We start from the raw sequence: 15,954 nt of genomic DNA, 5'->3' as shown, positions 1-15,954 counted from the left end.
AATGGCAAGCGATATTAAAAAAAAAAATAACATTGAGAGAATGTTGCTAGGAATGCAAAACCAATTGACGAGAGGGGTTAATTTATTTTTTAATCCCTTAATCACTCAAGAACCAACACAAAGTTCCAAGACTCCAAAAGACAAATATTTCCCAAACCATGAAATTCCGAAGACGCATCATGAAATTCCGCAAATACATTTCTCAAATAGTCAGTACTATACAAAATTTCCAAAAAAGAGTATCAGCAAATTAAGAGGGAGATCCCAAAATACGATGGTAAAGTTCATAGAGGCGTTATTGTTTGGGTTAATAAAATAGAGGCCATTTTTTAGTCAAACCCACCAATAGGTGAACAAGGAAAAAGCATGAACGCATCCAACAATTTGGGAGCTGAAGCATATGATTGGTTCCTATGGTGGTCCAACAAATGTGAAGCCCGTTCATTCCTTTGGAAAAAATTTGTGGATACCTTGCTAAAAAGGTTTCATGACGAAGAAGAAGATGATATCTATGAAAAATTTGTTCATCTCAAGAAAAAAGGGTCAGTAAGCGAATACACCCACAAATGGGAAGTATTAGCTATAAGACGAAGAGGATTTATTGATGAACTACTAAAAATGTATAGATGTGGACTTAAGGAGTATATCCGTGCGGAATTGAAATTATACAAACTTAAAATTGTCGAAGAAGCTAGACATGCTGCAAAGATTATTGAGCAAAAACATAAGTTTAGAATGTCATCATTCAGGGAAGATGAAGACCAACAACAATACTCAAGAAAAAAATAAATGTAGGTATTGTGGGGACATATGGACCTCAGGACACAGATGCCTTAACAAGAAACTGTATACTTATGAAGTTGAGAAAGAGTCCGACTCTTCAAGTAATGAGTCAAAGAAAACGATAAAAAAGAAAATAATCGTCGCAAGTGTGGAGGAAATTGGGCGCCATGACATAAATGTGAGGACACGTCCTTACGCTACTATAAAATAGTAGAGGATTCATATTCTGAGGAACCATCATTTGCTGCAATCTCATGTGTCCAACAAAATCAGGGTGAAGAAGGCAATTCTTCAATGGGTCAAAAACAACAAGTCACTGCAAAATATGTTCCACCACACCTTCAGAAGCAGAGAAACCAGTCTCCAAGAAGAAAGAACATTAAGCCTACTACTCTACCAACAAACATGACAAGAAGGTTACGACCTAAAACCCTGAAGCTTAAAGGGCTCATAAGAGGCAGAAATGTCAATATACTTGTAGATTCTGGCAGTACTCACAATTGTATAAACATTGATCTTGCTAAACAACTTGATCTTTGTATATGCCCAATCAAGGACCTTAGCATGACTGTCGCTACTGGGCAAAAGTTCGAAGAGATAGGAGAATGTCTTAAGGTTTCAATTCAAATACAAGAACTAGAGCTACAGACAGATTTATATGCCCTACCACTCAAGGAAATGGATATAGTGCTAGGTGCAGAATGGTTAATGCAATTAGGAAGCTATACTACAAACCTTGAAGAACAATTCATGGAGTTTAGTTGGCAAGGACGACACTATAAATTACATGGTGTTAATGCACCCAGCTTCAAGAAAGCTGCAATTTCATATGAGAATGTCACCAACTCAGAAGACACAAACAAGTCAAAGAAAATAGATGCCATTCCATAGCAACGTGTTCAACTAGAGAAAACCCTTTTTATTATGCTTTGAGGACAAAGCATCTTTAAAGGGGGTGGCAATGTTATGAATAAAAAATAATTAATATTAATATAATAATATTGATAATAATTAAATTAATTAATTAATTAATGTCTTCATTAATTATGAAGGGACAAAAGGTCAAACAACGTGACCATTCACCTTCGTGGCCAATCAATGCCTATAAAGGCAAACCACCACGAAGCTTTGTAATCACCATTCAGTCTTTAATATAAATACAAATTACTTATTACACATACACTCAAAATCTACACAAAATTACAATTGTTATTCGCATTTCTATCCTAACAAGCTCCTCTTCAGTAACAGGGCTATCCATAAGACTGATGTCATCCTCATTAACTGCGTTGGGAAAAAGGTTTGCAAGCTCAACCTTGTCTATAATGGTATCCTTCCCTTTTCTTTGGACTCACTATTGAAAAACCTGAATGCTAATTCATTGTGTCCTTTAGTGAAGTGAGTAATCTGCCCTCAAAGTTCCTTCTGTTCCAAATAGCGTTGACAGCCTTTCACTTAGAAGCAACCCTATGGAAAAATTTTGAATTTTTATTCCCACCTTTGATCCATGCGACCCTACTCTTAAGTCGCCACTCCTCCTCCTGTGCTTTTAGGATTATGTTCTTCCTTTGAATTAGGTCCATCACCAGATTCTTATGGTTATCAAAGAAAAAGTCGTCATTAGAAGGATCCATAAAAAAGGCTATATCATCCTCTATCTTCCCAATTTCTAGAATTTGTTCCTCCTTACGCTTAAAGATCCAGACCCAAACTTTGTCCTTCAGTTTCTTGAGTTTATAGTTGGACTCCATTTTTTATTTGTTAACAAGGCAGGTAGGTTGAATCCGAGAATCACAAACCAACTCCTTAAAATCTTGCTCATTGATCCAATGATGATTGAATTTAAATGGAAGAGAGCTTTGATCTTTAGGTCCCCTCCATTGAATCATGATTGCATGGTGGTCAGAGGCTTCAAAGAAGATAGATGTGGCTTCTAGAGCATCCATCCTCAAAGGCAGAGTAGTGAACTAAGGATCTATCGAGCCTTTTTACGATGCCCTCTTCACCAGCCCACCCATTTCTCCATGACGAGCATAAAGGGCAAGGGGCGATGTCCAGGAACAACTTTTAAATAAAAAGATCCTTAAAGTATTCAGCCATAGGATCCAACCAAGCTTTTTGTCCCTAGCATTCATTGACATCCAAAGTTAAATTTAGATCACTAGCTACAATGAGATTTTGCAAGTCTAGTATACCACTCCCATCAATTTTCTCCCAAAATGATTTCTTGTTTATGTATGGACCATAAACGTTCAAAATTCGCATCCTTTAGCACATCCCCTGACAATATCTAGACAATATTATACCAACATCTAACTTCTACGCTTTGAATGAGCATTTATTTGGAATCCACATAGCAGCTAGCCCCTAGAAGTTCCAATGGCGCTAGTAGCACAAGATATCCATCATGGGCATAGCTTATGGAGATTTTTAGATGCCTTATCCTTAGTGAGCATTGTCTCTTGTAAGAGGATAAGATCAAGTGCCTTAGATTGTATAATCCATAATAGGGATCTAGCAGATTGGGGTGATCCCAGACCCGTGATGTTAAAAGAACATATTTTCATCATGAAGATGCAGATCCAGGAAGCTCTGCTCTAAGGTCCCAAGTTTCACATAATCCCCCATATGAGATATCGTCCCGCGCAGGCCCCATATCAAATGAGAACTTTTACATATTTTTGTACAAATGGTTTGGATTCTTTTTTTTAAGGTGGTTCACAGACACTGAGTGGCCGCTACATCCACGGGAAAATCAAAGTTGATCAACCCGAAGGGATCTACCCGTTGGCCAAACTAGTAAGGCCTAACCCCAAGAGCATCGAGGAGATTTGAACCTGTGACCTCCCAATAAGCAAGGTACTTAGCAACAGGAACTTGACCATCTGAGCTATCCCTTGGAGCTATAAATGAATTCGATTCATATGGATGCACATGAATATATATGCTTTTCTTTGAAATTTGAATATTTTTTGGACGATTGATTTTTTACTCCGATTTTTTTCCAATTTTGGATTGATTTCCAATTCAGGTGGTCAACCAATTCAGTTTTGTGGTCCTTCCCCCAACTCTTTTTATGCCTTCTCAACATTACCAAGATGATGTCTTATGTTATTGACTTTGTCTCTATATTGATTAACTTTTGCAAGTACTTCTTTGTTTTTTTCTTACTTGATTCCATTTTTCTAATTATTTATTTTTATAAAGTGACTTTATAATAAATAAATATTTAATTATTAAATTGACTTTTTAATCATTATAAATAATTAATTAATTATAAAGTGACTTTTTATGTTTATAAAGTGATTTATTAAAAGAAAATTTGTATGGGCTCGTACAGTTGTGTCCCTCCAAATTGGCACAGAACCAATTTATTTTTCTTAACGACACAATGGCAACGACTTTGTGTGGATAGTAGTTGTGTACAACAACGTCATTGGCATTGTATGATAGTGTTGGCGAGCAGTAGCGGCTATGTGCAACAGTGTTGACGATAGTGTATGGTAGTGTTGACAAGAGCAACAGTGTAGTGTATGGTAGTGTCGGCAAGAGAAACAGTGTAGTGTATGGCAGTGTTGATGGGAGAGGCAACAATTATGTACAAAAATCGTACAATATAGATGGCAAGAACGATGAAGAAATTGTATGGACACAAATAAGACAACAATTGTTGGTGAGGCCAAAGTTTACTCACTGTAATACCATCGTTTCAAGTAGAGAGTATATGTGCTTAGTTGATATGAGAATAATTATATATATAATGAATGAGTGAACACTGCTCTCATGATATTATACCCTTATAATTACTGTTAGGTCATGAGAATGAACATGTGTGACCTATGACTTTTCATTAAATGTTGATTAGTTTACTAATTACTAATTATTGATTATTAATATTGATTATGTTTGTAACATAGTGCCATCACTCCCCATTACGCCACAAAGGTGCCTCCACAGAGGTATATGTACCAATATAAGGTTTTCCTTAATGACAATCATGATGACATATTTAGTGGTTCCACCACCTTGCCCCCCCACAATTTGTCACATATCTCCACAAGGGTGTCAATGAAGCTTTTCCACCTTCATTTCCCTCTTCATTGTCACCTCCATCCCCTTCAAACTCTTCATCATCTTCACACATTATGTTACTATGAGCATGACGACTATCATCTTCTTGTCACTCTTCCCTTTGATGCATATGCCCCACCAACACCATGAGAACCAAAAATGGAATGATAAACCAAAACAATACCATTATTCTCAAATCTTAGATGAACAACATGCAATAAAATATGGGAGAAAAAAGAATGGGAAAGAGTAGAAGAGGAAAAAAGCACAAACAAACAACACAAGAAAATGAGGGAGTTAGGGTTTGGCCATACTACTTTAGCTCTTGGAATACATGGCAACCTTTGTTCTCTCTTGCAAGCTCCTCTTTTGTTCACTCGCCAAGCTCTTCTTTGCTCTCCTTTGCTCCCCTTTATTCTCTCCTTCAAGGCTCCAAGTTCTCTTTTTCTCTCTCTTCCAAGCTCCTCTTTTTCCTCTCCACTCTAAGCCCACACAAACAAAGATGAAAGAATGAAAAAAAGTGAGGGGGAAGAGTTGTTTTGTGTTCATCCTCACTTTCCCCTAAACCCTAATCCTATCCTACATCCCACCAGCACCTAAAAACTTATAAAAAGAAGTCATATTTTTTCATTAATGCATGGGAGCATCCAACCCTCTCAAGGAACATGCAAGGAGCATCTTGAGAATGCCTTGGAAACGTGCTCCCTGGCTCAAGCGTCACGCTCCAAATTAGCAAGGAGCATCTCAAAACAGTCAAGAGCTGGTACAAGTGCTGGCTTATGACCACTCACAGATCTAATTTTGGGCACTTAATGAATAGAAATCACAAGTTGATAATCCGGCATAAGAATCAAATCTATTTTGGCAACTTTCTTTGATGACAACAGTTTAATACATGGTAACGACTCTATTTGCTAGCACAAATTTTATCATCATCTTGGTTACAACTTACAAGGGATGTGAACATATTGATTCAGAGTTGAGTTTCTCAAGCGCTTCACATCTTTTCTAGCATTGGTTATGTTGAAAATATTGTAGCCATGGTTGGTATTTTCATCATGTGGAGAGATGAAAAATTTTAATTTTAATTTTGCCTCCTAAATATTCAAATCACCCATCCTTTTGCTTAGGTCGGCTGAGCCCTTACGGGGCACCCGTTTGACCCCCCTTTGATCACTATAAAAAAGAAACCACCTCTCCTCATCTGACACATCGATTTATCTTGTGATGAGCTTTGTTCCAGCAAATGAAGCAAAGAAGAAGGGGGCCAAAAACCTCAGGAGAAGGGCTTGGCACTTCATCTTGTTCTTGGTTATTGGGTTGGCTATTATCTTGATGTTGTTTCTGATGTATTGATGAATCTTGAACTCTCTCTCTCTCTTTAATCTTATAATGAAGAATTTCTGCGTTTTTCCCTAGCCTTGGGTCTAATTAGTAATTTCTGTGTCTCTTGTCTCTTGATTTCATGGTTATTTTCTACAGCTCTTTCATGTTTAATGGTTGAATTTTCTTCTGTATAACTGCTTAATGATAATGGATGAATGAGATGTGAAATTAATGCTAACTAAATCATTGGAAATACTTATCGTACTAAAGAAAATTGTTTCTAGCTTGTGTGCCCTAGAAAAATCAACAGGTTTATCAAGCACGGTTAATAATTTTATGCATAACTTTAATTAACCTACACTTTGTAACTTCCTTTACATCAATTTGCATCTAAAATCTGATTTAAATCTGGAATTCAGACATTATTAATTGCAAATATTAAATCAAATATAATGAACTACACTCACTCTGAAATGTTACAACAATTAAGCTTAGTTAAAACCAGGAAAGTGTAATAGGGTAGGATCACCCATGGTCTAAAGAGAGAAAAGTAAAGCCACTAAGGTGACAGTTGTGGCTTGTCTAAGTTGCTTGTGGTTTCTCATCTCTAAGTGAGAACTTGGGTGGTAACTGGGCTGCATTCGCAAGAAGGTTTTGCTAAAGGAATGAGATTGGAGACCATATTGTCACACTCTCATTTCTTCCTCCCTTGCCATCCTGCATGCTTCTTAGCTTTCCATCAAAGACCTATGGCTCTCACAACCAACAGAGTTAGAGGGAGCATCCAAAGGAGAAAATATACCCTCCCTAGAAAGGGAGCATCCAAAGGAGGAAAAGGACCCTCCCTAGGAGAGCTTGGAGCCCATTGTGTTGCCATTCACTCTCATCTGACATCAACATGACAGTTCATGTTTTTTGCCTTTCTTTTGAAAAATAAAAATAGTATTGTTGTTGCCCTACATTTCTTTGCAATTTCAATAGTGCCCTTGTTGTTAAGTTCATAGTTTGATAATACTTATTCTTTCTTATTGCTTTGTAGGGATTTGACTACCCTTGTGCTTGTCTCACAAACTCACACTTGTCTATTGTTTGCTCAACAACCAACTAATAGGACTTTTGCTCATCATTGCAACAAAACCCACAACACAACATGTTGTGTAACAATTGTGCCCAGACCTCTTGTATTTGCAAAACATGTATCTGACGAGACATTGTACTACTTAAGCATGTATGATGTATTGACTCAACCATTTGTTGCCCAGGATTTATTTGCTAAACTGTTTGTTGCTCAAACATATACCAAATGTGTATCTACCATATTATTTACCACTAAGACGTGTATCTACTCAATTGTTTTGTTTTAACTTTTTCTAACATAACCATTTGAAGAATTAGCATATTTCTACAATAACCATTTGAAGAATTAGCAGAACTTAAGGTTTGTAGTTGAGAGTCTAGACTAATATATAAAGCAATTTTATTAATCATGGGTTCCACCTGCATAGTTATTGCTTACTAATGACATGTTCCTTACTGCCTTCACAACCTACTTTCCATATGTCAGGTTCATGTAGATTCTTTGTTGTCTTCACATCCTGCCTTGGATTTGCTGCTGTCCCAAAAAAGTGTTGAAAACCTTAGTTTCAGACACAAATGGCCTTGAAAACGGCATTGGATAGGGAATGAAGAACCACACTGACTTTGATACAATTTTGAAGTCATAAGGTAACAGCTTCAGCAAACCCTAATCCAACCAAGTAAAACACTCCAGATTTATAACAGCACTAATCAAGAGTAGAACATATCAATAGAGAGAGAACCCATGAACAAGAGAGATATGGTGCTCATAGGCTACAATCAATCACAAGATGAATCAATATAGCGTACAAATGAAGCATGATTTGTGTAGTGTATATATACACAACTCGAGAGATGGGGGATCTCCCTGCATGAGGGGATTATGGGCTCACATAAATGGTTAAGCCAACCTTGGGTCACCTAAATGATGTTTCCTAGGTCAGCTCTTAAGCCATAACCTAGTGATACAACTAAGGACAGTGCTTACCATAAATGATCACAAGTAAAGATTATTATCATTACAACACATACTAAAGTGCATCTAAAATTCAAATATTTATTTAACAACCACATTGAGTACCAAAAAATGCATGAATGTACAATATGAGTACCAAACCCTAATGAACTCAAAAAAATCAGGAAAAAGAAAGCACCTGGGCAGCTTTAAGTATTATCATTTGAGAATCATATATAAGCACACCGCTGCACCTCCCCTGGGGGTCTGACTGCACTAATGGCCCTCTTGCAAATTTTTCTCTACCCCTTTTCAAATGCTGCCAATCGTGTCCTTCAAAATAATGCAATGAGCTGCAAAAAAAAACATACTCAATCCATGTATCCTTTTAAATGCTCCCAATTGGGTCCTTCAAAACAATGCAAAGAACTGCCAAAAAAAAGCATACTCAATCCATGTATCCATATCCACAATGCATCGCATCTGAAAGCAGGATGCATGTGACCAGGTTCAACCAAATGCCCCATATACATCTAGAAAAGGATAATTGTATAACCAACAAAGACTATTTGAAGGTGACCAGTGAAAGATTCCAAACAAAAGATGCAATAGAAAGCTAGTGGCAGTGATTTCTTTACTTTTGTAACTACTAAAACCAGAGTTTTATATTCATTGCTTAGCATTATATGCACAGAGCATTGTAGTGCAATAAGGATGGTTGTAACAATGATTTATCCATGTGATTGATGATTACTACTAGAAGCTGATAGGCTGTCGCCAGCATGCATATGAATGAACCACAACAGCATAACGAGAAAGGATAGCTGTATAGGTTTAGAAGTTTAGACACAACAGAAACCAGTAAAAGTCATGAATATATTAACATGAATAAGTTTAAATAGAGGAAACAAGAAGTTCTTAATTGTTAAACAATGGATGTTCGTGAGTTTAAAGTGTCCAGTAAGTACAAATTTACAAAACATATAAACCCCCCCTGGTGGGCCCTTGCTGCCTACTCACAATCACACAAAAGTCTTGCACAGCATAAGCTTTCTGGGTTTCTTTTGTGTCCAAGAAATTGTACAAGCACAATTTCAGATATCAGATTTGAGACTTGCATAATAAATGGCAACCGCATATTTGCTTTCTAAAAGATTTAACCCATCAGTGAAATAAAACGAGAAAGTTGCCAATACAACAATTTCCAACAGATATACCTTGCAAAAGTTTGGTAATTGGAAGAATTTGCCACTGCCAGCTACAGAAGAGTGATATTTAAATTATTTAAGAAATGTAAATCAGGATTTTGCTCTTCTTATTCATTGGCAAGAAGTGCATATATCCAGGGAGGTTAATTTCTTGTGGAGCATGCATGCAAGAAATACATGGCCTAAGTGGAGCATGCACAGACATGTCACATGCTTGTTCTAAGATTTTACTTAGTGCAACTAGGTTATCCTAGACTTAAACAAGAGACCTCACCAATGAAGTAAATGATCACACCTGCACGCCAAGAGAACTCTCCCTTATAACGTGATAAACAAGTGTTCTTGTTTCATTTCTTTCTTCTTGGCCAAAAAAGGATTTGGACCATGAAAAGAGAAAAGGAAGCATTCACAGGCCCTCCTAGTCCAATTAAAAGTAAAATATAATGGATTCGACTTTTTCACTATTTAGATAACATAGATTTGAGTTTGAATTGTTTCCATATAGAAATACATTTGAAGGTTATCTACAAGAAATAAGAAACATTAAGTCTCTTGGTTGCCTTTAGTAAAAGAATATAGCAAAATAGTTTGGAGGAAAAAATAGTATTAGGCTATTAGCGTACCTGGTGCATAGGCCGTGGATTGAATCATCAAACTCCAATACTGATATTTTTGCATCTCGAAATGACAAAATAATAGCATCTCTTTTTCTAAGTCCATCATCATGCCCATCATGCCCAGGAGATAGAATTGCCATGCTTTCTACATTCTCATGCAATCTACAACACACCAAAATATATCAAGAATTGTAAGTGGTTTAAACTTTAAATGATATTATAAGCATAATGCTTGAGCAAAGACTACAGCTTTATATATTTGACACATAAGTAGATCCAGAGGCATTGAGCTTTATAAACAACATTTATTACAAGGTATTATTTTGTTTACAACTCATGTCTTGAACTCAGATTAAAACGAAATTTCAAAGCTTAAGAGCAAAAATGTGAAACAATTATTATCTATCAGGACTCTTAGACTTGCTAAGGAAATAACCCCTCCATGAGACGAAAAGTTACGAACCTCGAACTTACCATGTAGTTTAATCTATGCACAAGTGATATGGATATGATATAATGTCTAGCATGTTAGAAGCTATGCAACCTAACACATTTTGTTTTGATGGTATGGTTTGAGGCCTTAGATTGGTTGGATTCCCCCCGAAGTTCCAACTAATACAACTGATCTTGACCCCTATGGTAAGCATGATTTCAATGATATTGGATTTTCTGTTTCATTGCTAGAAAGAGCCAACAGGCTTGAGGTCTAGATTGACATTGAGGATGTTTTCTACATCATTGTCATCTATAGGACCCATTAGAGAATGAGGATTAGGCTTATGGCATTGCTGTATGGCCCTTTCTCATGGTAAGTTCTATTTCTTTTGATTTGACAAAAACAAAGTTAGGGAACTTGCCAGGACATTGGGTTGACTAGGTCAAGCAACCATCATTTAGAAAAATATGGGATAGGGTTACATTAGAGGTTTCTCATGTTTTGATATCATTATGCTATCAGAATTCTGAAGAGAAGCACTGGATGATTGCGATAATTGGTTCAGTGATTAAGACAAGTAGTCAAAACTTTCAAGTGGATTTTCTACTCCATCAAAGGCTTTTCCCACTATATAGTATAAACCTTACGTTTTTCTTACTTAAAGTGTTCTGGTTTACGCTTATAACTGATAACACAAATGATAAACAATGATGGGATACTAGTTAGCATTATCTTTCATGTGACTGATTAATTGACATATATTTAACTTGTAATATGATTAAATAGATGTGTTCTGCGGTATTTGTATGTTTTGTTTTCCACAGGATGTTAGATCTAAAAATGCTAAAATAATTTCCACCTTAATTCTTATTATCTAATCTGCAGTATACTATTATATTAGAGTAGATCTCTGTTCATTTGATTAGTACTTGGATTTTTCTGCGTAATATTTGCTTCCAAGCATTTGCTGCTAGGTTTTATGGCTTGAGATCAAGTTGGTATACTTTAGCAGTCAACATTTGGGGGCAATTAAACTCAAATTTGCAGAAGCCTATTTACAATCACAAGAGATCATATCACTAGATATCAAGTATGGATCGTTTTGATTTTTGAACTCTATATCACTAGATATCACGTAAATACATACTAATGTGACTTTATAAAGTTCACCTTGTCCTCATAGTCACATTTTAATCTAAACAAGTCAATCGTTTCCCTTGTAGTGATCACTCAGAAAGGGGCATAACAGAGGATTTGTCCACATGAAAATTTAAATTAAACCATTTAAGTCGGCCAGATATGTGAATTACCTCAGCTGGTACGTGAGATATTCGGATATGCAAAATAATAATATGGTCTTCATAAGATATGCCTCTGCTCCCTTGTGGGATGTAATGTTCCCAATTTTTGTGTGCAAAATTCACTAAGGAGTTTTGCAAAAAATTTGGTGATATTAAATAAAAAGGAGAAAATATTATTTTGTGGGAGAAAAGCTGAAATTATTATTATTTCGGAGAATGGTGGCAAATAATATTTTATTGGAGAATGGAGGAAAATTATTATTTTATTGGAGAATGGTGGCAAAATAATATTTTATTGAGGTAGGAGGCAAATTATTATTTTATTTAAAATGGGGGCAAAAATCTCCTAGTGGAAAATGGACACCACCAATAAAATAATAAGGAAAAAGGGGAGTCTAGAAGCTAGAGGAAGGCTTAATGGGGAATTATAAAAGGAGGATGTACGGAATTGCAAATCGTTCTATTCTAGCATTTCTATTTGAGATTGAGAAGGAACTCAAGCGATTTTCAAGCAAAACTCAATAGCTAATTTCGGTGGACTTCGAGTGCCACCCTAGTTAAATTAGGAGAAGATTACTTCAGATATTCCAATTGGGTTTATTGCAGGGATTTACCATCACAAAGAGGCTGAGTTTGTCTCCATCATTTGGGCTGAGGAACAAGGGTTGGAGGAATGAATTCCTGAAGCTTTCACCAAGGACAAATGCATTCATCAAGAGGGCAAATTCTTCCAGATTAGGAGGGTTGAGTAGATCCATTGAAGGCCAAATTATTCGCCATACCCATCAAGGTCGAATTACCTCATTCAAGAAATCACATTGGTCTCTCCAAGGCTACGTTCCCTTCATCATCAAAAGGGGTCGAATTCTGAAGCAGGGGACGATCTATGCCCAAGAAGCTCTAATATCTTGAGGCCATTTGTGTGGGTGTACAGTCAAGTGATTGCAGATTGTTGGGACAGTGAATATAGCAGAAGCTGTGGAGTTTCTCATGTCTCTTTGGCTCAGTTTGGCAGCCCATTTATCACAGGTTCCTTGCATCAATTGACTTGTTGAAATGTACAGGAGGCTCGTGGGCATTGAGCTGGGTTATTAGCATCCACAAGGAAGCCGAATATTGGATTCAATGATGCCATATATCATGACCAAACAGCCCGAAATCTGAAGCACGCACTTGTGGATTCTACATGGGTTTAGAACCATATTTCTCACTGCAAATAGAGGGACACAGCCAGTGATTTTTCCAGATCAAGTTTCCCTTGAAGCTGGGCTGTAACATTCATATTTCTCTAACACCAAGCAGTGGATCAAGGCCTCGAAGCTAGAGCAGAATTCCTGAAGATAAATATTGTTCTGTTCCTTGAAGTTTTCCAGTGAGAGGGAGCTGTAGCAGACTTCCCCTTAAAGGCAGCACATGCAATGTAATGGACCATTTTGGTTTTTTATGTGCTTGTAGCAGAGATCTGAAGTGACTGGAACGGATTGTATTTTGCCTGAGGAGACAACGCAGTATATGCCAGGTTCCTGATATATTATTCACTGTGTTTATATGGCTGAGTTAATGTAATGCCTATTTCTGCTCAGATCCGTCCTCATTTACTTTATATCAGTCCTAAATTCAATTATGGGTATTATATATATATCAGACCAGCATTCTGAAGATTTGTATCCTTCTTACCTATGTTTGTTTGGCAATAAACTTCCAGAGGACACCTACAGTACTTAAATGCATTGTTTTGGTTTATGAAATTTACACTGTGTATCTTACTTTAGTTAAATGCATCAAATCACACCTACAGCCTTATGCACACAACATGTTTGACAAAATGTTTCAATGAACAAATTTGTTGAAACTTGAAAACTTAGAGGTCATTTGGAGAAATTTACCAAAAGGAACATTAAATAGGATATGCAGATTATCAATGCTAGGGATAATGGGAATTACACTACCGCGGCTTCATTTCATCAGATATGCAAATTATCTCCATCGGATCAATGAATTATCCCTGTTTGCTACGCTGGCTTCGTTAGATATATGAATCACATCGTCATGAAACTGAATCAATGTTATTAATTTAGCAATGATACCGATATCACCATCATGACGACAATCATGCAAGAATGTAATTAGTTGCATTATTTGATACGCACTTGATTTCGAGCGCATTGAGTTGTATACACACTGATGAGTGCACTACAAGTTCACCAAATGATGCGAACAAGACCAAGTTGAGGCTATACGGGAACGTTCGGCATGGAAAGAGATCCCAGACGCTTTCCCATGCGCTATTTGACTGATTGATAGATAGATAGGAAGTCTGTGTATCTAAATGATAAGTGCTTGTTGTTTTCTAGGTAGCTTGAGAAGGAAACTACTCCCCATTCCCTCATTAGGAAAGATCAAGCAAATCGGTCAAGCGATGCTCTGATTTGAAAAGTGTTGGTCACTCATCCAACAAATTTGGATTTCATTCTTAATCCCTCAGGCTCGCAGCACAGCTTTGATTTCACTGTAATATCCCAAACTAGATTTTGCAAAAATCATCACAATTACCGTCGAGGTATTTTTAACCAACACTTTACAAAAATGATATTGCCAATGATTTTTTTGCTAATTATTAATGTAAGGACATTTTGTCGAACTTATTGCATACAGTTTAACATGTAACCTTTGTTTGACAGTAAATGGAAAAGAAGAGAGGGTGAAAAGGAAAGGAAAGAAAAGAAAATACGTGTAATGGCAAGCAAGTTCGAGCCAAGCACCACAGAGACCGGCCATTGTCGAACCGCGTTTAGGAGCAGTAGCCTCGAGAGCGGGCCTCTTGTTGTCTTTATGGACTCTAACAATGTAAACTTCGAGCACATTGGCTTTTGTTATGACGAGATTGGGGATGGGAGCGGGCAGTCCTTTGTTCTTCTTTGTGAGCCACTCACCCTCCATGTCTTCGCTGGACAGAGCAGGAGGAGCAGGCGTATCAGAAAACGAATGGGTTATGTATCCTGCCGCACAATTCTCTACTCCAGTGGGTCCGTGCACCATTTTGAACGCTGCGTAGCTCATCTTCGAAGTTTCTGTTTACCGTCCTCCTTGATACCAATCCCAATATTCAACTGTGAATGTTGACTGCGTTCGGGCGGACAACAAAGGCTTGAATCTTTAATGCAAAACCCTGTTTCTTAAACCTCGACCCGCGAGGGAAAGACTGAAAGCTGAAATCAAAAGGTAACTATCAAAGCCTCAAATAACAGAATCATGGATGGAACTTCAAATGAAACTAAACCCCAACTTAGTTCAACTGTATTAATATGACAACACACTATTCTTCAATCGTTTAATATTCGATCCGATGGTGCATAGTGAAAACTTGATACATGTATTCACACAGAACGGACGGATTAGTTACATGGACGGACGGATTAGTTACATGGCCTCACAATAGGAAGGAACACGTACTCACACGGAAGGAATAGAGAGAGGGATAGCTATGTTCGGGCTAAGCAACAATGAAAACCTTCCCCCGACTCCAGCCGGGGAGTTATTCTCAAAGGAGAATGCCTTACGGTGCATAGTGGAAACTTTGGGAGTTATTCTTAAAGGGAATGTCTTATGGTGTAATTAAAAAAAAATTGATCATGTTTAAAATGTTAAACTAGTACACCATGAGCGAGCATTGGATAGTTGGAATGTCATATGAATCATTTAGTTTTTTAGGACATTCTTTACACTTACATATTAAATATGTTTACCAAGAGTTATTGTCGACCATAATTTATGCAATTCTTTGCATAAATTTAGATATGAGTAAATATGGAAGTATGCATCTTTTCTGAGGTTAGTGCCCACCAAAATTATGCAATTTGTTGCAAAAATTTGGGATAGAAGAATTATTGATGTTGAAAGAAAACTCAACTAGGTGTCCAAGAAGGTTGTAATCTACTATGCAGTTAAGTCCCTATTAAAAGAATAGCAAAAAAAAAAAGAACAAAAGAAAAGAAAAAAGCCAATCTCGAAACAAGATTTACAAATACTTAAGCCATTTTCACTAACCTTTGTGATTTTCTCGATTTGATTTTATCACTTCATGATTAATAAAATTTAGTGATTACATGTTCAAGTAGATTACAATTATGCCATGGGTACAACAGAATCCACTGAAGGATGGGTATATATATTACCATAT

The 15,954-nt window shown here is 36.9% G+C and overlaps 1 protein-coding gene across 1 annotated transcript in view; it reads right to left on the bottom strand.

Moving 5' to 3' along the window:
• CPSF160 (cleavage and polyadenylation specificity factor 160) overlaps positions 1-15,167 on the bottom strand; it is a 424,028-nt gene extending 408,861 nt beyond the window's left edge. Inside the window, exons 1-3 of the mRNA XM_089425698.1 lie at positions 14,506-15,167; positions 10,044-10,199; positions 8,412-8,565 (exon numbers count right to left, since the gene is read on the bottom strand). Coding sequence (XP_089281824.1) covers positions 8,412-8,565; positions 10,044-10,199; positions 14,506-14,834 — 639 coding nt within the window. The 5' untranslated portion in view covers positions 14,835-15,167. The remainder of the gene's footprint in view (positions 1-8,411; positions 8,566-10,043; positions 10,200-14,505) is intronic.
• Between the last annotated feature and the right edge of the window lie 787 nt (positions 15,168-15,954).

Source organism: Pinus tabuliformis, chromosome 4_2 (assembly GCF_031772625.1).
Source record: "Pinus tabuliformis cultivar Carrire ecotype Pingquan chromosome 4_2, CPIR1, whole genome shotgun sequence".
Lineage (NCBI taxonomy): Eukaryota > Viridiplantae > Streptophyta > Pinopsida > Pinales > Pinaceae > Pinus > Pinus tabuliformis.
This window is presented reverse-complemented; position numbering and strand designations above follow the sequence as displayed.